The following is a 27,804-nucleotide window of genomic DNA, read 5'->3' as shown; positions in this document are numbered from 1 at the left end:
ACATGTGCATCCCTTCATGACCACAATTTACTCATCATCTAGTGGCTACTTCCAGTATGATTGTAAACCATGTCACAAAGCAAGTCTTCTCAAACTGGTTTCATGAATGGAACAATGAGCTCAGTGGCCTTCCCAGTCACCGCATCTGAATATAATAGAATACCTTTGGCATGTGGTAGAATGGAAGTTTCACAGCATGATGGTGCACCTGAAAATCTGCAGGAATTCCATGAAACAATCATGTCAACATGAACCAAAATCTCAAAGGAATGTTTACAAAATCTTGTGGAAACCATACCACAAAGAATTGACTGTTTTGAGAGCAAAGGGAGGCCCTACCCAGTATTAGTATAATAATCTTAATAAAGTACTTGGTGAGTGTATTATGTTGAATGTTTTGCCTGCTGTTTGCCTAGTTGATACAGTACATTATCTACTTGTACTACTTGCATTAGTTTGATTAGTATTATGGATTAGCTAACATCAGCCAGGTAATAAATGTTAGCTCTGTCAGTCATGTCTCAAAACTCTAACATCTTTTCCTGACAACAGTAAAACCAATATGCTTGCAAAAATTCTGACTACAGTTTAGTTTTGCATATTAATTAATAATGCTGTACTTGGCACTTTGAGCTAGCTTTGTTGATGTGTCATCTTAAAGGTCATAGGCAATGGTCGGAGGTGAAACGTAGAATATCAACTTTTATTGTCTAGAAGAACGACCCAAAAAGCGAATTCAGTCTTCCTAGTGTCTAATATGCACCCTAAAATTGAATAAAACGGTTAAAATATACTGTTTTGCCCAATTTCCGAAGGTTTGTTTACAGCTCACTTATGTGCACTTTCACCGCCAGGGGACAGTCGTCGTGATGTCATTCAAGCCAAACAAACCAGGAGCAGTTCCGTGTTTACCTGCGAACTGAGCACACGTGTACGGACTTTGGTCGTGAGAGGTTGTGTAAAATGTTTGAAAGCGATAGTGATCTTGAAGCAGGACGTCTCCAAATTGAATATCGAGAGGTGAAACCATATATGTATGAACCTATGGCCGTTGCGAAGCAATCGGTGAATGTGGCTCACTGGTTTGACCGTGTGGCCTCTGAATCGGACAGCGACTCAGCCGACTCTGATCGCGGTGACCCCAGACATCAACAAGACTTGTGCCCAAACGATTTATCCTGGTAGTTATGATAAATTCCTACTTTTGTCGTAATACTGAATAAGAGTCCTTTTGAAGAATAATTAAACCGCCCTCCCGAGTGGATATAGGTAACGATTACTTGACAGTGTGCCGGTAGGCCACATTTAGCCTGCCATCCGTGGCATTATACTATTTATAGCCTACTCTAAGCGAGGAAATATCCCTTTGTCTCATTTCCACAATGATTGTACAGGATCCCTCAGGATTCTTGACTTGTCAATTGCAAGAAAAAGTAAAAATGTTTACCTTCAACCTTCTCCTTTTTGCTTGAGCGTTGCTGGTCCATTTCTTCTTTGACTGCTTGATTTTGTTTCACGCGCACAATCCACTCTCTCCACCTTGTCTCCTCTTCCAGAAAAAAACAACCCACTGGCTTCACCTTGTCTCCTCTTTCGGGGGAAAAAAACAATCCTCTCTCTCCACCTCTTCTCCTCTCTCGGAAAAAGGTAAAAACTTCTTCCTGAACCGTTCCCGTTGTTACAGTTCACTGCACAACAATAAGGCAGGGTTTTTCTTTGGAAATTCCTGAACGCACGTCTGCACTCAAGCCAAACGGCAAGACTTGAGTGCACTCAACTCGAGCGGTTCGTTTGTCTTGAATGACGTCACGTGCCGATTGGTCACCAAAATAGCCGAACAGAAATTCGCCGTGATCCGCACCAACTTATTTTAATTATTACTTATTAATGATGCTTCTTGGGACCAGAAGAAAATTAGAGGGTTTTTTAACATATACAGTTGTGTTCACAATTATTCAACCCCCACTGAAATTAAGTGTTTTGGCCAGTTTGACATTGATTTTGATCATTTCAGTCATCTTATTTACAATTAAAGAGGCACTTGTAAATTAGACAAATATAACATAACATTTATAATAAAATGACCACAAATGTCTTTTCTGTGCTCACATCATTATCAGTTTTATTCAACCCCCAAGTGACATACATTCTTAGTACTTAGTACAACATCCTTGTCCAGTTATAACATCTTTCAAGCATGAAGCGTAGCTTGACAAGTGTCTTGCAGTGACCAACGGGTATCTTAGCCCATTCTTCATGGGCAAAAGCCTCCAGTTCAGTCACATTCTTAGGCTTGCGCGCTGCAACTGCCTTCTTTAGGTCCCACCAGAGGTTCTCAATCGGATTTAAGTCGGTGACTGCGATGGCCACTCCAGAATGTTCCAGCCCTTCATCTTCAACCATGCTCTAGTGGACTTGGTTGTGTGCTTAGGATCATTGTCCTGTTGAAAGGTCCAATGTCTCCCAAGCCGCAGGTTTGTGACAGACTCCATCACATTTTCGTCCAAGATTCCCTGGTACTGAAGAGAATTCATGATACCCTGCACACGATGAAGCTTCCCTGTACCATTAGAAGCAAAACAGCCCCAAAGCATAATTGACCCCCCCCCATGCTTCACAGTAGGCAAGGTGTTCTTTTCTTCATAGGCCTGGTTCTTCCTCCTCCAAACATAGCGCTGGTCCATGGGCCCAAACAGTTCTAATTTAGTTTCATCAGTCCACAGAACACTTTCCCAAAACTTTTGTGGCTTGTCCACATGACTTTTGGCATACTGCAGTCAACTTTTCTTATTCTTTGGAGTCAGCAAGGGGGTGCGCCTGGGAGTTCTGGCATAGAGGCTGTCATTACGCAGTGTGTGCCTTATTGTCTGTGCTGAAACCTCAATGCCCACATCTGACAGATCTTTTTTCAGTTCCTCACCAGTCACACGGGGATTTTTATCCACCTGGCGCTTCAGGTAGCGCACAGCAGTCGCCGTCAGGATCTTCTTTCTGCCACGACCAGGTAGCGTTTCCACTGTGCCCTTTGCCTTGAATTTACAGATGATGCTTCCAATAGTATCTCTTGGAATGTTTAACATTTTGGAAATCTTCTTATATCCATTGCCATTCTTGTGAAGAGAAATAACAACTTCTCTTGTCTTCTGGGACCATTCTCTTGCCTTCACCATGTTTGTCAACACACCAGTAAGTGTCTAGAAGGAGCTGAGTATCACAGTCCTTTTAAATCTGCCTAATTGGTGCTTATTATGCTTGATTGATGACATCCACAGGTTTTCAATACCTGATTGAAAACACTTGAATGAACCTCTGTTCTTAAGAGTGGTAGTCTTAAAGGGGTTGAATAATTGTGTCAATGAAGAAATCACAAAAAGGCCATTTAATACTTTATTACAAAAGCAATTGATGTCATTTTAGTTGCATTTGGTTCTTTAACAAGTCCTTGTAAGATGTCATTATGAACACAATTACAAATGTATACTGAATTCCCTAAAACCCTTTACAGCACTGGGGGTTGAATAATTTTGAACACAACTGTAAAGTTTAAAATGTGCATAAATTGAAAACTGTTGCCTATGACCTTTTAAGTTTTTATGCTTGTCTGTATGCTGGTCTACAATACATGCTCTGGATCTAAAGTCTCTACTGTGCCGTCTCTAGCTTCAATTTTCACCTGCTGTGCAAACTCAGTCAAGATGGTGACTTTCAAGCTGACCAAAAGATGCTTCAAAACTGCAAATACAGTCATGGGTTTCAACCAAAAATATGAACTCAATTTCATAATAAAACAAATCTTAGATGCCACTGAATATCATTAATGGTGGATATTTCTGTTTGTTTACATTCAGAAACTGAAATGCATTTTTTAAAAAGTTTTTCATTTTAATTTTTCACTGTCGGGAGTATTATGACGCACTTTAATGGGGTGTAATGATGCACAACATTCAAATTCGATAAGATATGGTGGTATCTTGATGTGATTCATTTGTAATGGATCAAAAATGAGCATTGTCTCAAATTGCAATTAATTAAAATCTTATACAACTGAAAATAATTACACTGCACAATCCATTCAGATGTCTAACAGTGTATAAGGTTAGTTTTTCACTCACGGAATTACATTCACAGCAAAATGTGGTAACTTTTTAAGTTGCAGTACTCAAGATAATGTCAAGTCAAAATTTGTATTTTTATTTGTATTTTAACACTGCATGGGGTATCTTTTGACCCTAAAAAAAGCATAGAAAAATTGGTTGTGTTTAACTCTGAACACAATCTTTTATGAGGAAAGAAAACTCTAATGGAATTGCGTCAGAAAAAACTGAACTTTCATTACTACTTAAAATTCAAACCGTGATTTCTCTGAAGCAACATTGCTGTAATTGGGGTGGTGATTTTTAAATGTGGTTCAGTGCATTTTTTTTTTTTTTTTTTTTTTTTTTAATTTTGTACTTTAGCAATATCACTGCCTTAACTTGTCAGCTCAATCTTAATTTTGTAATTTTGGCCTCTCTGCTGAAGAATTGCCCATAACGAAACAAACTGTGCATTAGAATATAACAAAATTAAAGACTAATTAAGCACTAGTTAATGCATCATGATGTATGCAATTTGCAATATGAAAAAAAGTATTCATATTGGCTCTCTTCTTATATTTGAAGGTCACAATGCGGATGATGTGGCGGAGACGGTGCTGATGAATGTGCTACGTGGTGATATTGCTCGTCTGCGTCGCTGCACAGCAATCAGCACAGCCAGTGATGGTGAAGGAGCAATACCACGCTGCAAACCTCTTAAATATGCCTATGAAAAAGAAATTGTCCTCTACGCCTACTTCAAGAAGCTTGACTACTTCTCTACTGAGTGTATATATTCGCCTAATGCTTACCGTGGTCATGCACGTACCTTCCTCAAAGACCTTGAGGCAGTCAGGCCTAGTGCCATCATGGACATCATCCACTCGGGTGAAAACCTCTCCATAAAGGAAGGCGTGAAGATGCCTGTACAAGGAACATGCTCGCGCTGTGGTTATATCTCAAGCCAGGCACTGTGCAAGTCCTGTGTGTTGCTGGAGGGCCTTAACCGAGGCCTGCCCAAACTTGGGATAGGTAAACACCACCGGCTTCATGACAAGATCTTGGCCCAGCAGGCTTTAACAAAACAGGAGGAAAAGAATCTAACTGCAGTGGACTTTTAATGAGGTGTTTCTGCATGTGATGTATAACATAGGGGCAGGGGGTGTGACCAATTGTATTTTTATCCTTTGGTTTTGCAGTAATTTGTTGTTGAACTTTCTTTGGTGTTCTCCAATAAACCAAACTATTGCATTTAATTACTTTGTGTTTTACATGATAAACAGATGTTGCAAAAGGTTATTGATTTGAGGTATGTGCTTGGATTTGCGAATGTGAGAGAATTTGTTCTGTAATGCCTTCATGAAGTTATGCTGTGTGTGTTACATTACCAAAATATTATGTAACTCCCCATGCGTCAATCAGTACATTTACATGCACCCTAATATTCCACTTTTCCCAGTATGACCGTGGGAATACCATTTCCTCTGTAAAGCACAGTTCAAGAACAGCTTAAGTAGTTTAACATTTCATGTCTTGCTGATCATGTGACTCCCTTGTGTGTATTTTTGTCAGTTACTACCCGTCACACTATTACAGCTGATATTTGGAAGAACGCTGAAACGTCTTGTTTAGGTTGTGTGAGGGTTTTTTGTTTGTTTGTTTTTCCGGGCAATAGAGGGCTCCGAGATGATGATAAAAATAGTAACCATGCGGTCGGCGCGGCCATCTTGGAAGTCACTCGCTCCAGAGCGCTCATAGAGTACACATCATAGAGTAAACATTCACCGATTCGTTTCCGCGTTAGAGGGCTTAGAAGCTTTGATTTTTTTAAAGAATTTAGACATCTGAAGTGATGGAGCACTACTGTGAAAGTTTGGATAAGCAGGCACGGGAGCGTTATGCTTAGAAGGTACGTTTAATTGGGAATGTAGATCCATACACTGTTAGTAAGAAGGAATGGAAAGCTGACCCCAGCTTGTTGCCGCATAATTATCAATTATTTTAGTCAGTGAATAAAATGTAGGCCTAGTATGTAACTTGTACTAACAGCATGTGTACATAAACATTACTAGGCCTAGATCTTAAATGCCATTTGATGCAACAACGCACTGCAGTGGACATAAGCTACCTAATGTGACAAATATATCCATTAATAATTGCTGAAAGTACATAGAAAAGATAATAGTTTGTATCACATTTATTTTAGTAACTATGAAATTCAAGACAATTTAACCTACCTGTCACAAAGTGATCACAACAAATCCGGATACAGTCTAGTTGTCCTAAATTTGATCGGTTAATGGCAGCCAGCCACTGTCGTCTCCTCCACTCGCTTTTCTCCTGTGCTGCAATTCCCTGGTTTGTCAGGACTTTAGGGAGTCTGTGGAAGCTTTTGCCACCCTTTTCCCCCCGGCTACTACAGCCAACAATGACACACGTATTCGGCATTTTGCTTCGCTGAGCAACAACAATGCACTGACACAGCGACGTTTGACTTCCAATATGGCCGCCGCCGGGTTCGCGCTGATCTCGAAGCACTCAATAAACATTTTGCTACCTGGGTGTCTTAAAATGAACTTACATAGCCACACAGCCAGAATAGTGTACACACTTGAATAATGAGCATAATATTGTAACAGCTGGACTATATTCATGAAATAATTCTGTACTAATGGGGTTTCGTAGAATTTAATTTACAGGTAACTGAGTCCCTAGGTGCAAATATTTAGACAAACTTTCCTTTACAGTACCCATAATACTGTACTTGACAGCCAATACATGAGCGAGATAGACAAGACAGCTATAGCTTCAATTAGTTTATTCCCACCTGAGTCACCCTGCTCTGTGGTCAGTTTTGAGTGCTTTTAAGCATGTTAGTTATTAAGCCCTAGTTAAAAGTATAAATCCAACCACTCGGGGAAATAAAGCATCGTGTACCTTTACAGTAGTCACCGCTAGAATGAGCACAGCTTGATGATCTCCGCGAAGACGCATTGTCCTACACAAAAGTAGCAAGCTGAGTAAAGCATGTGGATTGTGGATGAAGTTCGACCCATCTGTGTTCTGTGTTTCAGGTTGGGCTTAGAAAGTGCACGTGTGCACTAGAGGGCGCGCGTGCTCAGTAAGTTCCCCTTTTTGATGTCAGCGCCGGACTCTACTCACAGACCTGCGTGTTTGAGGAACCACACAACTTCAGGATAACTTGTTTTAGGGGAGAAAGAGAAAAACAAAGGCTACGGCTCGCTGCAGTCTTTTAGCTACGTGGGCGCGAACAAGCGAATAATTAACGCAACATGGACGATTTAGGTAAGATAGTTTTCTTTCTCCATACCTTTATGTTTCCTGTAGGGTGGGGGAAACAACCTAGCGGAAAAGTGTGGGTGGAATGGGAAGCGCGAATGTGCTACTTCGTGTGTAGTTAACTAACAGTAAATAGATTTAAAGTGAATTAGCTATTTTAAGCAGTGTGGTAATCTCTCTTCGCCGTATTACTAAGTGTTTTTTTTTTTCTTGTTTAACTGTTCTGATAGCAAAAACGCATATTTGCTTTACCACTCGTTTGGCTAGTTTAGCTAACAAGTTTGGGAATGCCAGGACGTCTGACGCCTGGTCGAAGAAACGTTTAAAAATATAAGTATTCAGATACACCCTGAACAAGTTTTCTTTAAAAATAAATAGTTTATATTAACAGAGTACGTTTGGCTAGAATTACTGCTTAGTGTCTTGTCCTTGTTTGCCTTTCTGCCTCTTAAAGGGGCCAGCTGACCCTTCCCAGAAGCCTCTGCGCAGAAGAGCAAGTCGACATTTTCGATGCTCTCAGTATTCCCCTGTGTTTATGTTCGAAAAATTATCTGCAACAGCCCTAGACCATAGATCATAAATTATACTGTGAAATTAAAGATTTTGTCCAAGTAGAGCGGCGGCTACAATTATCAACACCGTAGCGAACTTTTGGCCATTGCAAAAGTAGAAGAGACTTTCAATACGTAAATTGTGCAGGAATAATTACTCAGACTTCCACTGGGAAAAAAATGAGCTGATTCCCGATTACATGGCACCGTTCCGCAATTATTGACACCTTTTTGTCCACAGTTATCAACACTGTTCCACAATTATCAACATCCAGATGATTGATTTATTTTTAAAAAAAATCGGTGTGTAACATTAAGTTACAGTTTTTATTTAGAATTTGTTTTACATAGATTTATATGTAGTACAAAGTATATTTTTTTAATATAAATATATCAATGTCTGGGGGCGTCGTGGCTCAGGTGGATAAGGCACCATACCATAAATCCGGGGACCTGGGTTCGATTCCGACCCGAGGTCATTTCCCGATCCCTCCCTGTCTCTCTCTCCGCTCGTTTCCTGTCTCTACACTGTCCTATCCAATAAAAAGGTGAAAAAAAGCCCAAAAAAAATCTTTAAAAAAAAAAAAGTATATCAACGTCTGTCTGTTCGCATGAACACAAACAGCAAATTGGATTCTGGGAAGGGTGAGCTGGTCCCTTTAATCTCTGTCTCTCACACAATATTTTTTCCATGACTGATCCTGGTTTGACAGTAGGTGTACTGTCTGTGCTTCCCTCAAAGAAACCACCAGACAAATCAAGACACCATACAAAAATTTATATTTTAAACATTTTGCTTTACATTCTTCAGTAAATAAAACTTTCTCTCTAGTAATTATATTGTCACAATGTAGAGAATTTGTTAATGTCTGTATCAAGATCCTGCATAATGGTTAACAACTGATAAAACTTGCACACACAAGTTTCTATCCACATTCACTGGATATGAGCAATCGCATGCTCTGATTGGCTACTCTACAACTAGGATATCAGCTCATATACCGTGAGTAGAGCAAAGCAAAATCGCAGCACGCATCAAGTCAGATATCACTTTATCAAGTATTTAAAAGAAACAGAAATAGCTAAAAGAATATAGCCCCACCCCACCCTAATATCTCCTTGTCCACACTCCAGCCCAGTCGGTGGTGCCAAACCAGCAAAAACCCTAAAGAAGAAGAAGAAAATGGCGGACTGTGTTACTGAACCATTCAAAGATGAAATAAAAACTCAAAAACAAACCCCCCAAAAATGGAAAAAAAGCCAACAAAATATAGAATAAAAGTATTTGATGGTAAGAACGTATCTTCTTTTTTTTTTTTAATTTTTCAAGAATTATAGCATTTTTCACAAATTGAAAATACTGGTGAAAAAACGATTCTTTTAAAATGGTGGCGGTGTCTAAAGGATGCTTGAACCAATACTTTTTAAATTAAAACCTAACAAAAACACCTCACATAAAATGGTCAGCAACATTAAAGAACAACCTTTTTATTTCTAAGGCAAATTTGAAGTTTATTTTGAACAATGTTAATACCTTAAATTAATGCAAAACATTGAATACATTTACATAACTTTCACTTAATAAATAAAACATAACCCAACTACAATAACCTAACATTAAATAACAGTTATAGTAATAAGTTTTTTGTTTTGGAATTCTTTGTATTCTAAAGACTTTTTTTTTCCGAATGGAGAACATTAAGTTGGGGAGTTATATTTACCATGATGTTTTTTATTATTATTATTATTATTATTATCAATTGACTACAGGCTAATTATTGGTGGAAGGGATATGTATCATGGGTTGTGATATAGTTATGTCAGTAAAAGTATTTTGGGCATCTACATAATTCAGTACATAATGCTCACACTCAGTGACTTACCTTGAGTTTTCTTCATGAAATAGCCAAGAAGCCAAGATTGGTTTTTATTGAGGTATTTCACTCACGTGACCAAGTCATGTGATGCTGCCATTTTGGACGGCACGGCTCGAATCAGTTTGAATGTGAGGAAGGCGACAAACGAAAAACATAAAAGAAAAAGGAGCGAGATGCAGAAAACACCTTCACTATCCAGCGACGTAGGGCATTTACAGGGCGAGCAGAGGGAGAGGTATTTGCAAAAATTGAGGTTAGCAGGCTTAGAGAACGACGTTTACCTGCTTCCACCAGGATTGTTCACTGACGTACGGAAGTACACGAAGCCCTCGTCTTTACCTGACTTCGGCCCACATGATCTGTATACCTATGTCGTTAAAAACCCATCGCCATACACAGGTATTGATCTGAAAGCGTATAAGAGTTTGGATGCCTACAAATATTTTGTGTCAGGCTGGGTAACGCCTACATCAGCGGGTCGTCCCTGGAGCCGGTGGTCGCCATCTTATTACAGCTAAGGTTTGTTCACATTTTCATTTACTTTCGGTCCTCAGGATAAACAAAATGTTATTAAATGTCATTGAAATAACTTCTTAGTCTGTTGAGACATGACCCGTTATAAATTTGCTGTTACCAGGCAATGACCAAGAACTGTATTATTAGGGTCGGTGTAGTTGTAGCAGTGTACTAGCAGCTAGCTGTTAGCACTAGCTAATGTCAACAACAGTAGCTAGTATGTTACTGTAGCAATGTTTACGTTCAGTCATTTGGATGACTGTTAAAACCTTTCAGTCTCAAGTTTTTCCTTTACTGGATTTACTAGTTTACTGAGCTAGCGCGCTCGGGCAAGCTGGGAGCTAGCGCGCGCTAGCCTGCCTACTGTTGTTGACATTAGCTAGCTTGACGTTCAAAATGGCGGACACCGGGGCGTCACGTGACCCTGTGACGTCAGGTGAAATACCTCAATACAGTGCTCAGCGTAAATGAGTACACCCCCTTTGAAAAGTAACATTTTAAACAATATCTCAATGAACACAAACGATTTCCAAAATGTTGATAAGACAAAGTTTAATATAACATCTGTTTAACTTATAACGTGAAAGTAAGGTGAATAATATAAACTTAGATTACACATTTTTCAGTTTTACTCAAATTAGGGTGGTGCAAAAATGAGTACACCCCACAACAAAAAAAATACTAGCCTACATCTAGTACTTTGTATGGCCTCCATGATTTTTAATGACAGCACCAAGTCTTCTAGGCATGGAATGAACAAGTTGGTGACATTTTGCAGCATCAATCTTTTTTCATTCTTCAGCAATGACCTCTAGTGACTGGATGCTGGATGGAGAGTGATGCTCAATTTGTCTCTTCAGAATTCCCCAAAGAAAATAATTTCTTTCCACCACAAAGGTGAAGGCTACAAGAAGATCAGCAAAAGTGGTACAAAAATTTAAGAAAGATGGAACTGCAACCATTTCACAGAGACGTCCAGGTCGTCCACGGAAGTTAACACCTCGACAGGAGTGTCTTCTGATGAGAAGGGTTGAAGAAAATCGGCATGCAAGTTCACTGCAGTTATCTAAAGAAGTAGAAAGCCAAACTGGGGTGACTATTTCCCGTGACACAATACGGCGTACACTGCAGAGGAATGGCATGCATGGGTGCCGTCCATGAAAGAAGCCTCTCCTAAAGCCCAGGCACAAAAAAGCCCGTCTAGAGTTTGCCAGGGCAAGATGAAGACTACCGGGACTCTATACTGTGGAGTGATGAGACCAAGATAAATGTTTTTGGAACTGATGGCTTCAAAACTGTATGGCATCACAAAGGTGAGGAATGCAAAGAAAAATGCATGGTGCCTACAGTGAAACATGGTGGTGGCAGTGTCCTTATGTGGGGCTGCATGAGTGCTGCTGGTGTTGGGGAGCTGCATTTCACTGATGGCGTCATGAATTCACAGATGTATTGCTCTATACTGTAAGAGAAGATGCTACAATCACTCTGTGCCCTTGGTCGTTGTGCACTTTTCCAACATGACTAAACGCGCATCTAATGCCTCGGTCACAACCGGCCATACGTGCTCCTACGGCCGGTCTACGTGCAAAAAAACGCAAGAAACGCACGGAGGGCGCGCGTGAAACGCACGGAGGGCGCGCGTGAAACGCACGGAGGGCGCGCGTGAAACGCACGGAGGGCGCGCGTGAAACGCACGGAGGGCGCGCGTGTGACATGCTGATTTTCGAGCCGTAGACTGGCCGCAGACCGGCCGCAGAGGTTCTTTGTCATGTCAAACAAACTCTACGGGCGCTTACGTTTTTTTCAGGTTGCAAGACAAACTTATGGCCAACGAATCAAAATTTGTTCTTTCTCCACGAACAAAAAAAACGCAGCGATTTGGGAAACGCCAAAAATCGCACGGCCAAAAAATCGTACATCCGGTTGTGACCTAGGCTTAAGGCCACTGTTGGGTTTCTGAAGAAGAACAGGGTGAAAGTGATTCAGTGGCCAAGTATGTCTCCTGATCTGAACCCAATCGAACACCTATGGGGAATTCTGAAGAGACAAGTTGAGCATCACTCTCCATCCAGCATCCAGTCACTAAAAGAGGTTATTGCTGAAGAATGGAAAAAGATTGATGTTGCAAAATGTCGCCAACTTGTTCATTCCATGCCTAGAAGACTTGGTGCTGTCATTAAAAATCATGGAGGCCATTAGGGCTGTAACGATATACCCAACTCACGATTCGATTCGTATTGCGATTTTTGACCCATGATTCGATACACCCACGATTTTTTTTAAATGTATTTTTAGTAAATTTGACTTATTAACATTTACTTACTTACATTAACTATTTAATAACAAATAATTCAGACCACTGCAGAGAATGAGTAATATGTATGCAAAAATGAACAAATGTATATCCAAAGACTGTTTTATTTCTCAAAATAATACTGTTGAGCCGGAAGCTCTGTTTTTTTCGGTTCTGAAAAAGTCATTTTTCCAAATCGTGTAAATCCGTTAAGATTTTTTTTTTGGGGGGGTGGCTCTCTCACTGTCTCATTCTCATAGGGCCAATGATTTTCTGTGATCGCGGAAAACAGATGGAAATTACGGAATTTTTATAGTGAAACATTGCTCGCGTGTCAAAATGTAACTACCGCAGAAGGCTTCCGCCCAAGCAGACATGCCTTCAGTGTTGCCAGATATTGCTAACGTTTTCCACCCCAAAATATGTTCAAAACCAGCCAAAAAACACCTAAACCCGCCCAATCTGGCAACACTGCATGCCTTTCCGGTCAAGTGATTGTGATTGGCTTGTGGCACACCTAGCCAGCCAGTGAGCTGCTTGTTTACAGATTCGCTCCCCGCGTCGCAACCAGAATGGCGACTGCTTAAAAGAAATGAATGCTCTGCCAGTGGCAAGTGTGGACGTTGCGTGACTCGCAGAAGATTGTCGCAGGTCGCCGAAAAAACGACTTACTAATAGATATAAAAAATAAAAGTAATTTAAGTAAGTTTAAAATGTAATTTAAATAAAAAGTAAAGTATTCATAAATTGAAGTTTGGAAGCACCTCTGTTTTTGGGCTGAGGAGAAGTTTGAAAGGGTGTACCGTGATTCTGCCTTCTTGTATCGCGACACGGATCGTGGCTCTGTGTATCGCGATTTCGATACGCATATTGTTACAGCCCTAGAGGCCATACAAAGTACTAGATGTAGTAGTTTTTTGTTGTGGGGTGTACTCATTTTTGCACCACCCTAATTTGAGTAAAATTGAAAAAATGTGTAATCTAAGTTATATTATTAACCTTACTTTCACGTTATACAACCCCGATTCCAAAAAAGTTGGGACAAAGTACAAATTGTAAATAAAAATGGAATGCAATAATTTACAAATCTCAAAAACTGATATTGTATTCACAGTAGAACATAGACAACATATCAAATGTTGAAAGTGAGACATTTTGAAATTTCATGCCAAATATTGGCTCATTTGAAATTTCATTACAGCAACACATCTCAAAAAAGTTGGGACAGAGGGAATAAGAGGCTGGAAAAGTTAAAGGTACAAAAAGGAACAGCTGGAGGACCAAATTGCAACTCATTAGGTCAATTGGCAATAGGTCATTAACATGACTGGGTATAAAAAGAGCATCTTGGAGTGGCAGCAGCTCTTAGAAGTAAAGATGGGAAGAGGATCACCAATCCCCCTAATTCTGCGCTGACAAATAGTGGAGCAATATCAGAAAGGAGTTCGACAGTGTAAAATTGCAAAAAGTTTGAACATATCATCTACAGTGCATAATATCATCAAAAGACTCAGAGAATCTGGAAGAATGTCTGTGCGTAAGGGTCAAGGCCGGAAAACCATACTGGGTGCCCGTGATCTTCGGGCCCTTAGACGGCACTGCATCACATACAGGCATGCTTCTGTACTGGAAATCACAAAATGGGCTCAGGAATATTTCCAGAGAACATTATCTGTGAACACAATTCACCGTGCCATCCGCCGTTGCCAACTAAAACTCTATAGTTCAAAGAAGAAGCCGTATCTAAACATGATCCAGAAGCGCAGACGTCTTCTCTGGACCAAGGCTCATTTAAAATGGACTGTGGCAAAGTGGAAAACTGTTCTGTGGTCAGACAAATCAAAATTTGAAGTTCTTTATGGAAATCAGGGACGCTGTGTCAGTCGGACTAAAGAGGAGAAGGACGACCCGAGTTGTTATCACCGCTCAGTTCAGAAGCCTGCATCTCTGATGGTATGGGGTTGCATTAGTGCGTGTGGAATGGGCAGCTTACACATCTGGAAAGACACCATCAATGCTGAAAGGTATATCCAGGTTCTAGAGCAACATATGCTCCCATCCAGACGACGTCTCTTTCAGGGAAGATCTTGCATTTTCCAACATGACAATGCCAAACCACATACTGCATCAATTACAGCATCATGGCTGCGTAGAAGAAGGGTCCGGGTACTGAACTGGCCAGCCTGCAGTCCAGATCTTTCACCCATAGAAAACATTTGGCGCATCATAAAACGGAAGATACGACAAAAAAGACCTAAGACAGTTGAGCAACTAGAATCCTACATTAGACAAGAATGGCTTAACATTCCTATCCCTAAACTTGAGCAACTTGTCTCCTTAGTCCCCAGACGTTTACAGACTGTTGTAAAGAGAAAAGGGGATGTCTCACAGTGGTAAACATGGCCTTGTCCCAACTTTGAGATGTGTTTGTTGTCATGAAATTTAAAATCACCTAATTTTTCTCTTTAAATGATGCATTTTCTCAGTTTAAACACTGGATATGTCATCTATGTTCTATTCTGAATAAAATATGGAATTTTGAAACTTCCACATCATTGCATTCCGTTTTTATTTACAATTTGTACTTTGTCCCAACTTTTTTGGAATCGGGGTTGTAAGTTAAACAGATGTTATATTAAACTTTGTCTTGTCAACATTTTGGAAATGGTTTGTGTTCATTGAGATATTGTTTAAAATGCTACTTTTCAAAGGGAGTGTATTAATTTACGCTGAGCACTGTACCTGGAGCTTTTCATCTGGGTATACGTCTTCCAGCTTTGACTGCATTGTGCCGCACTTGATTACTGCCCCTCCCTCGGGAGTCAAGTCTCTTATTTTGCTATAAACGCCTCCTTTTTCAGGGCAAAAATATTCAGGATTATAACCCCAAATGAGGGGCGGCACGGTGGTGTAGTGGTTAGCGCTGTCGCCTCACAGCAAGAGGGTCCGGGTTCATGCCCCGTGGCCGGCAAGGGCCTTTCTGTGTGGGGTTTGCATGTTCTCCCCGTGTCCGTGTGGGTTTCCTCCGGGTGCTCCAGTTTCCCCCACAGTCCAAAGACATGCAGGTTAGGTTAACTTGGTGGTTGCGTTAGACTTTTTCATTGTCCGTCATTTTGACGGACAGGGTCGTAAAAATTCCGTCATTGTCCATTATTATCTGTCATTTTATTTTAACTTTTAAATGGCAATGTATATAGGCTATAAATGCTATATATTTAATAACTTGTGTTTTCATGGACTCATTTGCATTTAAAAATTAATTCACAGAACAAGCTTGTATTATTTAATCATTCATTTATGTATTTATGATGCAAAAAGATGAACAGAGATTCTGACGTTCGGTCACTTGTGAACCCACTTTCCCTCCGCTAAAAACATTGCGGCTGTTGTGCCTTAACGGGCATATGAACAATGTTATTTTACAACGTAGCAAGACAATTGCAGTTAAAATATGAGCAGTCCACTACAATGATATGAGTGACAATCTAATTTGACCTGTTTGCGTGAGCTCAAACCTTCCTTCTGGCCCGCATGGATTTAAATTGGGAGCTCGCTTGTGCATAATTAAAGTCGTCAATGGAGACTGCTGCTGAGGCAATTGTCATTAAATTTTGCGTCTTTGCCTCAGACAGACGACTTCTCATTGACGTTTTAATTTTATTCTGAAGGCTGAACCCGCGCTCTGCTGCGACACTGGAAACTGGAATAACCAGCGCCACTTCAGCCAAAGTTCTGAAGTCGGGAAACATTTCTCCCAGGGAAGTGATCAGAAGCCGGCAAGAGCCTCTGAAAGTTGGATTTCCCGACCCTGCTAGTACTCTCTTCATAGGGAGGAAATCCTGCAGCATGCGGTCTTTCTGCACCAGTGGTGCAGCTGCACCCCGCGTCTCGGCTCGGCGGAGCCTGGAACCTGACACGGAAGGTCTTAAATAAAATGAAGTCATGTTTAAATGTTAGTTTGTCTACCCGTGCTCTCATTAAAATGATAGTTTAGCAGATATTCGAGCAGTGATGTTCCTAAGCTTGCTGGGGAAGAATATAATAAATCGACATTTGTTTCATTTTAAAAACAAGAAAACAACTAGCCTAAATGAGCGCTATTGCATTAAGACGTACAGGCAGGGAAACGACACAAACAACCCAATGCATCTCTTTTTTTTTTTTTTTTATAGCAAAAATGACGTGTCTTCTGCAGAGAAGGGAAACATTAATACATCTCACTGTGCTAGTGGTTAGAAAAGTCAGAGCGCGGTCAGGAGCGTGATGGGGGGAACAGCCTTGCGCAGTGGCTACAATGTATACATGAGTAGCCTATGCACTGAACATCAAGACTGCCGCAATGTCGGCCCAGATTGAAAGTGACGGCAGTGAAGACTATGTATACTGTATGTAAGAAAACTCTGCCACAACTTGCCCATCATTTCAATTATATGTTTCATTATGTTTTATTATTGTTATTATTAGGCTATTATTGTTATTGGTAATGGTAAACATCCCTCAAAATGACCGATGGCCTTCAGATTTTTCCGTCATAGCTAAAAAAAAATCCGTCAGTGACGGACAGTTGTCGGTTAACGCGACCTATGGGTTAACTGGTGACTCTAAATAGACCATAGGTGTGAATGTGAGTGTGAATGGTTGTCTGTGTCTATGGCCCTGTCCACACGGCAACGGATTCAGGTGACTCCAATACAATTGCTTATCGTTTAGGCCTGGCGTCCACACGGCACCGGCGTTTTGGGTGCCCAAAACGCAATCTTTTTGAGAACGGGTTCCAGAGTGGAAAGATCTGGCAACGTTGCCGTTGCGAAGTCGTCTGGATGAGTAGAACGGATTTGTTTACAATGACGTCACAACCACATGACTGTGAGTGCTTCACGCCGGGTAGAAGTGTAACGAACTCGATGCGAGTTGTCAACAAATCCTATAACTTGGTTCATGAAACGCGCTTACAAAATATTTTCACTGTGAATATTTATTGTGTAATGGTGCAAAGTGAGAGAGACTCTGCCCTTAGGGCAGAGTCAATCCCACCAGCAAAAATAGGGAAAAAAGGAGCGATCTCACCTCTTCAGATGTGGGTTTAAATCCTACAATACATTCCTCAAAAAGGGCGTAGAAGAGCAAATTAATCCATCAACGTGTAGCATTCAATTTATTCCGGACCATTAAAGACGCCGCCTTCCGCGTAGAATCATACGTCATCCTCGCCGCCATATTGGATAGGTCAAAGCGGAGAATAAAGATTCATGTGCTGCGTTTAACTGTACCAACAGGTTTACCGTCCAAACGAGATCACATGGGATTACCTTTCACAGGTGAGAAACAACAAATTAATCCATCAACGTGTAGCATTCAATTTATTCCGGACCATTAAAGACGCTGCCTTCCGCGTAGAATCATACGTCATCCTCGCCGCCATATTGGATAGGTCAAAGCGGAGAATAAAGATTAGCTGCGTTTAACTGTACCAACAGGTTTGCCGTCCAAACGAGATCACATGGGATTACCTTTCACAGGTGAGACTGGAAAAATACTTTTCATTGTATTTGGTCATTATAATGTAATTTTACGAACAGATTTTCCTGACTTTGTGGCTAATATGAAGTCTCGCGCATAATAGTTTATGCGCATGCGTCCTTACTACTTCTATTGTTCTGGTGTCTCCGAAGGGACCGTCTTACAGCGCCCCTAGAGGTGTGGCATGTGTATTGCATCGTTTTCAGCAAGCGTTGCGTTGCCATATGGACCTGATATTTTACTGATCGTTGCCCATTTGGACGCGATATATTTTTAAATAACATCTCGTTGCTGTTGTCGTGTGGATGTAGCCTATGTGTCAGCCCTGTGATGACCTGGCGACTTGTCCAGGGTGTACCCTGCCTTTCGCCCGTAGTCAGCTGGGATAGGCTCCAGCTTGCCTGCGACCCTGTAGAACAGGATAAAGCGGCTAGAGATAATGAGATGAGATAACCCCAAATGATGCCACTGTTACAAACTCCAGCAAGTGTATCTTGTGCATTGGTAGACCCTTCATTAATTTTGACGTGTCTTCCCCCCCCAAACATTTGTTGCACATACTGGTGTCAGAATTATTTCGAGTGAAATACAACCACAGTTTAGCTTTAGGCCTTTTAAAGGTAGCTACTAGCTAATGGCAATCAAGTGTAATGTTAACTAGCAATAGCACGAGGTGTAATGATGCTTAGGTTGCCTGTAACGTCTTTATCGGACCACCAGAGGCCAAATATTTCAATTGACATTGCAGCTATTTAAGTGACACTGAAATGAGGCATTAAAATGAGGGACTGAGATCGGTTTGTTAGATACTGATCGTATAGGAACTGGTGCCATATTAGCACCAGGTTTTGGTACCCATTCCTAGTCCTAACAGGCTGAAGTCCACTATTGTTAATTTTCATGCTCATAGATGTTCAGTTCAACTTGACCAGTGAATTATAAGTAGGAACATCACGAAAATATGCCAGCCTCTTCTCTCATCTTTTACTGATCCTCAGTGATTGTTGCTGTAGGCCAGATATTTTCACAGACTGTTCATCTGTTCATACCTTCACACTTTGCCTTCGGCTAGGGCGTGTTTAAGCTTGAGTCTTTTTGAACACGAAGTAATTCCACCTCCCTTTTGTTCTCTTTCACTTATAAGGAAAATGTGAAAACAGTACCTGGGGAGTGACTGCCAGTACTGCTGTACAACTTTATTGGCTATACTGAAAAACTTAAACAGGCATAGAAATGTTGTAGGTGCGAAAAAAGGCAACTGGACTTGCTTGAAATTCTTGAAGATGTTTCACCTCTCATCCGAAAGGCTTTTTCAGTTCTGTCTGACTAGGGGGGAGTTCGAGGTATTTATCCTCTAGTGGACCAAAAGCAACCCTAAGGAGAGTCGTTGAGGTCACATGGGTTGTTGACCCGCTCAGTCATCCTGTAGGTTGTTACGGTCACTGGAGGCTGGGTGCAAACAGTGTTTGCAGCCTAGAGAGTCATTAGGATGATCTGTGGGTCGTTGGCTCTCTCTGCTATCATGCGAGTCATTGAAGTCAGCTGAGTTTTGGTGTAGATGTGTATTCAGTTTTCTGGGAAGTGTGCCAAGGACTGCATTGTAGGTGGCTGATAAGTGGTGTCTCGGACCACCTCTTCTGTTCAGTGATGGTTGTTCCAGGTTGACGAAGATGGCTACTTTTACTCCCCTTTCAAACATCCGGTCTTCTCTGGCTAAAATGTGTACATTGCAGTCCTGAAACGAGTGTCCTTTGTTATTGAGATGAAGATGGACTGCAGAGTCTTGGCCTGAGGATCTGGCTCTCCTGTGTTGAGCCATGTGCTTGTGAAGCAGTTGTTTTGTTTCCCCAATGTACATGTCTGTGTATTCCTCACTGTGTTGAATTGCGTACATTACATTGTCCTGTTTGTGTCTGGGTATTCTGTTCTTAGGGTGGACCAGTTTCTGCCTCTGAGTGTTACTGGGTCTGAAATGTACAGGAACGTTGTGTTTGTGGAAGATCCTCCTGAGTTTCTCAGATTGTCATTCCCTACATTTCTGGACTGTTCTTGCATTTGTTGCTGTTTTCTTCCCTGTCTGTTATGTTTCTTTTTCTGGTCTTGATGAAAGCCCAGTTGGGATACTCGCACTTCTGAAGTGCTTCCTTGATATGTTTTTGCTCCTTTTCTTTTCCTTCTACCGTTGTAGGAATTTTCTGAGCCCTGTGATGTAAGGTCCTAATGACCCCCAATTTGTGTTCCAGTGGGTGGTGAGTCAAACAGTAGGTACTGGTCTGTGTGTGTGGGGGTTTCTAGTAGACGTCGATGCTAAGGCTTCTGTCTTGTTTGATGTGCATGCTGCAGTCCAAAAAGGCTAAGTTGTTTCCACTGACGTCTTTGAGTAAACTCCTCAGAAACAATAATAATATGACTTTATTTTCCGAAGGTTAATAACCAGTTTAGTTCACGCTAATCTCACATTGTGCCTTCTAGATTTTGGAATAGGTTTACACCGGATGCATTTCCTGATGCAGCCCTCCTCAATCTATCCGGGCTTGGGACCGGCACCAAATATGCACTGACTTTTATACATCCCCAGTGGCTGAGTATTTTACCTATCTGCATGTCTTTTGAACTGTGGGGGAAACCAGAGCACCTGGAGGAAACCCACACAGACATGGGGAGAACATGCAAACTCCATGCAGAAAGGTCCTTGTCGGCCGTGAGGTTAGAACCCGGAACCCTCTTGCTGTGAGGTGACAGTGTTAACCACTACACCAGCATGCTGCCAAAAGGCAGATATTATCTCCCAGTGCAAAAATTGAGCATAGCATAGTTCTGGCAAGCCACAAAGTCAAGCTCAGCCCAATCCCAGCTACATCAGCTGACTGCAGCTGATCTCAAGCCAGCCCCATCAGCTGTCAGCTCTGCTAACAGCTGACTACCTTCTATGCATTCTAGTGGCATATCTCTCATAGAGTGCCTATTTAAGCTGCTTTAATCTGTCTACCTTTGCTGCTTCCTCTGCAAGCCATTTTGCAAGAGAGCACCATTTCTATTTGCCGAAGCTCTTGTTTGGCAAGTAGAAGTCTTCTGCTCTCAGGATAAATGAATGGCCTGCACCAGGCTCCTGGAAATCTTGTGAATAAATAGCATCACAGCTCCAGTCGGAGCTTCCCTTAAGGAACGGTTTGCACTGTTGCAGGGGGGCATCCACGTTGAGCCCCCAGCTGCAGGTCTTTTCAGCTCCTCTGCTCCTAGGGAAGCTGCCGAAAATGAAAAAACTGCTTGCACCTCTATGCGGTCCCATCTGTGGCTGCTCTGCCACCCAAGAGAGCACGAGTCTAAGCCCAAAAGCCGCACCTGCAGTCCCAAATAACTCTTTGTCAGCCTTGTCCAGCATCACTTGCCGCTGTGAACTCCAGAATCCAAGCCCTGAAGTCTGGTCGGCTCCCTCTACAAGTTTGTGTTTCCCGGCAAAAGTGGGTTTGTTTACATCGTCCATGCTCCCAAATTAGCCATGGGGCTTGCTCCTGTGTCGTAGAACAATGACATAATTCCCCCCCCCCAAACTACTCAATCCAACAGCTTGCATTAGCCCTATAGGTGTGCTTCTATGTATCCAGGCTTTTTGACCTCTTTAAATCTATAGAGAACTTCATGATGGGGTGAGCTTGGATACAGGCTGCAGATCTGAATGCTAGTCCTGGTCTCCTCCTCTCGGGTAAATAGAACGGTATCTCATTCTTCTTTAATGGAAACCTGGAATTTCTATTAGCATTTAAGTTGTTCACAGATGCAGCCCCTTCCATTGGTTGGGGGCAGTTCAATAATCAGCAGTTTGCTGATGCATAGCCAAAAGAATTGTCATCCTTGTCAGCTAACACTTCTTTCACTGCTCTAATGGGATCTACCCAATCATGTAGCTTGTCTTCTGTGGGGTAAACACTGGTCAAGAAGCAAATTCTGTTTTTGTGACAATGAGGCAGCTGTAAAACATCATTAACAAGGGCACTCCTCAGTTCTGTTATTAGTAACACACCTCACAGGTCCTCTGCATTGGATAATTTCATCGTTTGAACAGCCCACATTCCAGGTTTGGACAACAACTGGCTGATTTCTTGTCCCACTTTGAATTTCAGAATTTCGCCAACTGTGCCCGGAGGCAGCACTATCTGGCCTGACCTGCCCTATTCATTCAAACTGCGCGAGATTAAACAATGTTTATTGCATAGCTGCTCAGGCTCTCTGTTACCCCTTTTCCACCAAATCAGTTCCAGGGCTGGTTTGGGGCCAGTGCTAGTTCACAACTCGTTCACTTGCGAGCCAGCTGAGAACCAGTTTGCTTTTCCATAGCTCGGGGTGCTAAGGGGAGCCACATCAGTTACGTCGCTATATACATCAGTTACGTCGCTGCGTTTGCATAAACCTTGGCGCGAACATCGAAATAACAATAACACGGAGAAGAAGAGGCAGCAGCAACAACAATAATGGATGACTTTGCGTTTGTACAGCTGCTGCTTCTCGTCGCTTAAAAATGGCGATCTTTCACGGTCTTGCTTGTTGGTCTTAAGAACTTGATGTTCATCACCTGTCCGTGTGTTTTGTTGTTGCTTCCAGCTCGCTCACTGTTGGTTCAGTCAGCTTGAAACTCATGATTCCCACCTAGTGATCGAATCTCTCGTGTTGACTTGTTTTTCTCATAAAATTGACTGAAAACTTTGCTGTCGAGTGCCCACAAAAGATCGGATCACTGAAGAAAATTTTGTATACTTCCTAAAAATCAATGATTTTCCTAATATCTTTTCATGGAGAAAAAAATGAGGTGTATAAATATCAGTAACATTGTTTTAAAGAGAATTAACAAAAATTTCACCCTCTTATACACAGCGCATTTGTGCACCACCATCATTAGTCATGCTTGGTGTCCACAATTTAAAGTGGACATACCTGCTAAATTCAGGCTTATGTTTAATCACAAAGCATGTACCAATTTCATTGATATATTACTTTTAAGCCTTCTAGGTGCATAATTGTGATATAAAAGAAGCCGCCTTTATCTGTAATTCTTACCCTGATACTCAAAATTCTAAATCTTTTATTTTTGGCTTTTTGGTCTATTCATTTCTGATTGAGGTTTCTTCTCATGAATAGAACATTAAACCAATTGAAAATGATTGCTGGTTTGTGACCGGGGCAATCGACAGAAATGGAAATTTTATAGAATGCTGGATTTTCAAATGTTCCTAAGTTGCAGTGGTAGAAATACTTTTTTCCAGTGTTCTGCAATATTGCAGAATGTCAATTTTGTTCTGCAATTTGGAAATATTTTCTGCAAATATACAAGCCTCCATACTACACCCTTCTCAACCTCATCATCATCATCATCAGGGCGGCCTCAGCCGAGCTGCACACCTAGCTGTCCAATTCTCACGATCCAGCATACAGTTGGCTAGTTCGGCAATGTCGGCCGCCCCTGCGTCCCACTTCAAAGTGTCCAAGAATGTTGTTACTGGGCGTCCAGGCCGGCGAGAGCCGTGGGTTGGCTCCCACAAAACTAAATGGCTTGCTGGCAGATCGCTGTGGCGGAAACAGTGGCCTGCAAGGCTAAGCCTACGCCAGGCAACCTTGTCTGTGATCTTGGGCAGGTCGCCATATAGGACTTTGTTGGAGATATGGTCCTGCCAGTTGACGTTCAATACAACTTGCAACATGTGGGTGTATGAGCCGTCCAGCGACTTCTGAAGGGATGTATTCAGTGCCCAGCACTCACTTCCATATAGAAGTATGGGTTCCACGGTGGTGCGGAAGAGTTTGATCTTGAGATCTTGTGGCATGCTTGATTTCCAGACAGCCTTCATATCGTTTAGGGCTCTCCAAGCGAGTGCCTTGCGCACCTTCATATCACAACTCGTGGAGCTGACCCAGGAGCCTAGGTATTTGAAGTCGGCTACTTCCTCCAACGGGCTGCCGTTTGTCGTCACTAGAGGAGTTGTGGGGACATTGAAAGACATCACTTTGGTCTTCTGCTCATTGACAGTGAGTCCGATCTGGCGACACTCCACTCCTCCTCCACGAGCGTCAGCAGTCTCTGAGCCTGTAAGACATTGTTAGATAGTAGAACAATGTCGTCGGCATAGTCGAGATCTGCAAGCACCTTTGCCGGGTGCCTGCGCGACCTGCGCGGAGTTAATGTGAGACCAAGTTCCGCCTCTCTCCCGGTGATGGCTTTGCGAAGGGCGTAGTCCAGAATGATGACAAATAGGAATAGTGCCAATGTGTCACCCTGGAGTACTCCTTGGATGATCTCAAATTCATCGGACTCGCCATCTGTCGTGACGACCCTGGCGCGTGTGTTAGTATACATCGCCTTGATGGCATTAAGCAGCCTTGGTGGAATACCGTAAGCCTTCAAGATCTTAAACATAGTGTCACGATGGATTGAGTCGAAGGCCTTTCTGAAGTCTAGGAATGCCAGTACTGCAGGGAGGTTGTTTTTTCGCACTTCTTCGAGGATACGACACAGGGCAAGAATATGGCTAATGGTTGATCTACCCTCACGAAACCCATTCTGGTTGAAGCGGAGATGAAGGTCAATGGGACCACCGATGCGATTAAGGATCATCCGATTATACATCTTGGCAACGTTGCAAGTTAGACTTCTCAACCTAATAATGCCTATATTTACATCATATCTAGCTTTACAACTCATAGCATTACTGTAATTCTTTATTCTCTCTATTTTTAATTTCAGTCTTCACAGATCCTTCTCTGCAGCAAAGTTATCATTCCATGATACCTCCACAGGTCTTTCATCCCCCTCGCCCTGACACTACGGGCTACTACAACTTGAAGTATACCAACTAATTCATAAATGTACTAGTTATCACACCCACACATTATCCTTCCACACAACATACTAATAAAGGTATCACCACAATAAAAAATAGAACACAACTGTTCTTCAAGAAACAAAACATTCATTTTTATGTTACACGTCATGTTACATTTTGTCAAGATTAAGTTTCTAGCTTGAACAATAGATTGTTACCCAAAATGTACTTCATTCAGTGTTTGCATCTGCAACCTGTAGTTTTAAATTGAAAGCAAGGTTTCAATTCTACACTCTGTTACATCTTACGATGATGCAAAGAATTGATGCCATTAAGGAATAAAACCCAACTGGCAAATGGAAAGACGTTTGGGTTCATGGTATTTGCCTGGCTTCTAAAGTGCAAGGTCTTGAACTGAACTGAGAACTACTGCAGGGGCTTCACTGCTCTAAACTAACAGAGAACTGGGTACAAACTAATCATGGCAGAACTGAGAGCTACAGAACTGAACCTATGAGCTTTGTCTTACAGGGCAACTGTTTTACTTTGTGCTACAACCCCTGGCAAAAAATATGGAATCACTACTCCTGGAGGATGTTAATTCAGCTGTTTTACTTTGTAGCACAAAAAAAAAAATCACAGATATGACACAAAATTATTTAATTTAATAGCTGAACATTCTGGCTTTGTAAAATATACCTCTAATTAATTTTTTGTAATCAATGGCACATTTTTTTTCAAGATCAAGTCGAAGAAAAAATTATGGAATCACTCAATGATGAGGAAAAAATTATGGAATCATAAATTTAAAAAAATCACAATTAGTACTTTGCTGTACCTCCTCTGGCTTTTATGACAGCTTGAATTCTTTGAGGCGTGTACTTCACTAATGAAAAACAATATTCTTTATCAGTCAGGTTCCAACTTTCTCGTATAGCAGTTGACAGATCAGCTTTGCAGGATGGAGCCTTGTCATGGACTCCCCCCCCCCCCCCCAATTTCCACCATATATTTTCAATTGGATTGAGATCCAGACTGTTTGCTGGCCATGCCATTGAGTTGATCTGCCTTTCCTGAAGAAAAGTTTTAATGCTCTTTGCTCTGTAGCAAGATGCATTATCATCCTGAAAAATGACTTCATCACCACCAAAAGTACTTTTGATTGATGGAATGAGAAAAGTGTCCAAAATTTCAATGTACACCTGTGCATTTACTGTAGAGGTAATGACTGCCATCTGCCCAGGTCCTTTACCTGACATCCAACCCCATATCATCAATGACTGTGGAAATTTGCTTGTTTTCTTCAGGCAGTCATCTTTATATGTTTCATTGGAACAGCACCAAACAAAAGTTCCAGCATCATCTCCTTGGCCAATGCAGATCATGATTCATCACTGAATATAACTTTCATCCAATCACCCACAGTCCACGACTCCTCCTCTTTAACCCCTTTGTAACCTTGTTTTCTTCTGTTTAGGTGTTAATGATGGTTAACGTTTGGCTTTTCTGTATGTAAATCCCATTTCCTTCAGCCGATTTCTTAAATTTTGGTCACAAACATTGACTCCTGTTTCTGCCCATTTGTTTTTCATTTCTTTTCTTGTGCATTGTCTATTTTCAAGGCATCTTGCTTTGAGTTTCCTGTCCTGACGCTTTGATCTACCTGTATGTTTCCCTTTTACAACCTTCCCATTTTGTTGGTACTTGCTCCAAATTTTAGACACAGCTGTCTGGAAACAACCAACATCTTTTACCACACTCCGTGTTGAATTACCTTCTTTAAGGAGTTTTATAATCCTTTCCATTGTTTCAACTGACAGCTCTCTTGTTGGGGCCATGTTTTCTGTCAATCAGCCAGGTGTAACAGCTCATTCAGGTCTACAAGCAGTCTCTTTTAACTGCAGACTAATGCCGCTTTTCCACTACAAACGCGGCTGAGCCGTGCCGTGCTGAGTTGGGCTGAGTCGAGCTGAGCGGGGGCTGTTGGAGTTGCATTTCGACTACAACCGCGCTGAACCGTGCTGGCTGGAAGTGGGTGGACACATTGGGTGGAGTTAGCGAAAGTGGGTGGACGTCACGTGATGTCGTTAAGCAGCGCAAACAGTGACATCAGTGATCTTTTAAGCGGTAGTCTCACGACCCGAATAGTAAACAATAAACATGGAGGATATGGAGTCGTTAGTGTTGCTGGTCTTGGTGCTGTGGCTTGTTGTCACCGACAACGCGAACAGATACTGGCAAGGGCGTATAGATGAGGCGAGGCGCATAAGGCTTCAGAAATTCTCGTAATTCGTAATTCTTCTTCTTCCGGGTTTGCGGTGTTTACAGATCCCAGCGTGCTCGCGGGGCGTGTGTGGGCATGTGAGGACACTCCTCCTCACCAATCAGTGCACAGGGGAGTGTCTGCTCACGCCCCCAGCCTCACTCAGCTTGGTTTGGCTCGCTTCAGCCCCACTCCAAAACGGTGCGAGTTTTAGGGGCTAAGCAGGGCTGAAGCGAGCTGAGTCGTGCTCTTTTTTGGTAGTCGAAACGCGAGCCGTGTTGGGCTGAAGCGAGCTGAAGTGAGCTGAAAAAGGGTAGTGGAAAAGGGCCATAATTTGCACATTTAGGCTTGTGCGGATATTTGTTTTAGAAATGCAAGTTATAGCTTGATTCCATAATTTTTTCCTCATCATTGAGTGATTCCATAATTTTTTCTTCTACTTGATCTTTAAAAAAATGTGCCATTAATTACAACAATTTCATATAATTTTTTTTGGTATATTTTACAAAGCCAGAATGTTCAGCTGTTTAAATAAAACAATTTTGTGTCATGTCTCTGATTTTGTTTTTTTTTGCTACAAAGTAAAACAGCTGAAT

General features: G+C 41.8%; 2 protein-coding genes across 3 annotated transcripts in view; both read left to right on the top strand.

Moving 5' to 3' along the window:
* The window catches only part of ctu1 (cytosolic thiouridylase subunit 1 homolog (S. pombe)), a 62,200-nt gene extending 56,868 nt beyond the window's left edge, over positions 1-5,332 (top strand). Inside the window, exons 3-4 of one of the 2 annotated variants that reach the window (XM_060931792.1) lie at positions 1,557-1,647; positions 4,662-5,332. In XM_060931792.1, coding sequence (XP_060787775.1) covers positions 1,557-1,647; positions 4,662-5,197 — 627 coding nt within the window. In that variant the 3' untranslated portion in view covers positions 5,198-5,332. The remainder of the gene's footprint in view (positions 1-1,556; positions 1,648-4,661) is intronic. The other variant, XM_060931793.1, reaches the window with a different exon arrangement.
* The window catches only part of pxnb (paxillin b), a 202,400-nt gene that overhangs the window by 57,068 nt on the left and 117,528 nt on the right, over positions 1-27,804 (top strand). The window contains exon 2 of the mRNA XM_060931790.1: positions 7,151-7,382. Coding sequence (XP_060787773.1) covers positions 7,370-7,382 — 13 coding nt within the window. The 5' untranslated portion in view covers positions 7,151-7,369. The remainder of the gene's footprint in view (positions 1-7,150; positions 7,383-27,804) is intronic.

The sequence above is a fragment of the Neoarius graeffei genome, chromosome 10 (genome assembly GCF_027579695.1).
Source record: "Neoarius graeffei isolate fNeoGra1 chromosome 10, fNeoGra1.pri, whole genome shotgun sequence".
Lineage (NCBI taxonomy): Eukaryota > Metazoa > Chordata > Actinopteri > Siluriformes > Ariidae > Neoarius > Neoarius graeffei.
This window is presented reverse-complemented; position numbering and strand designations above follow the sequence as displayed.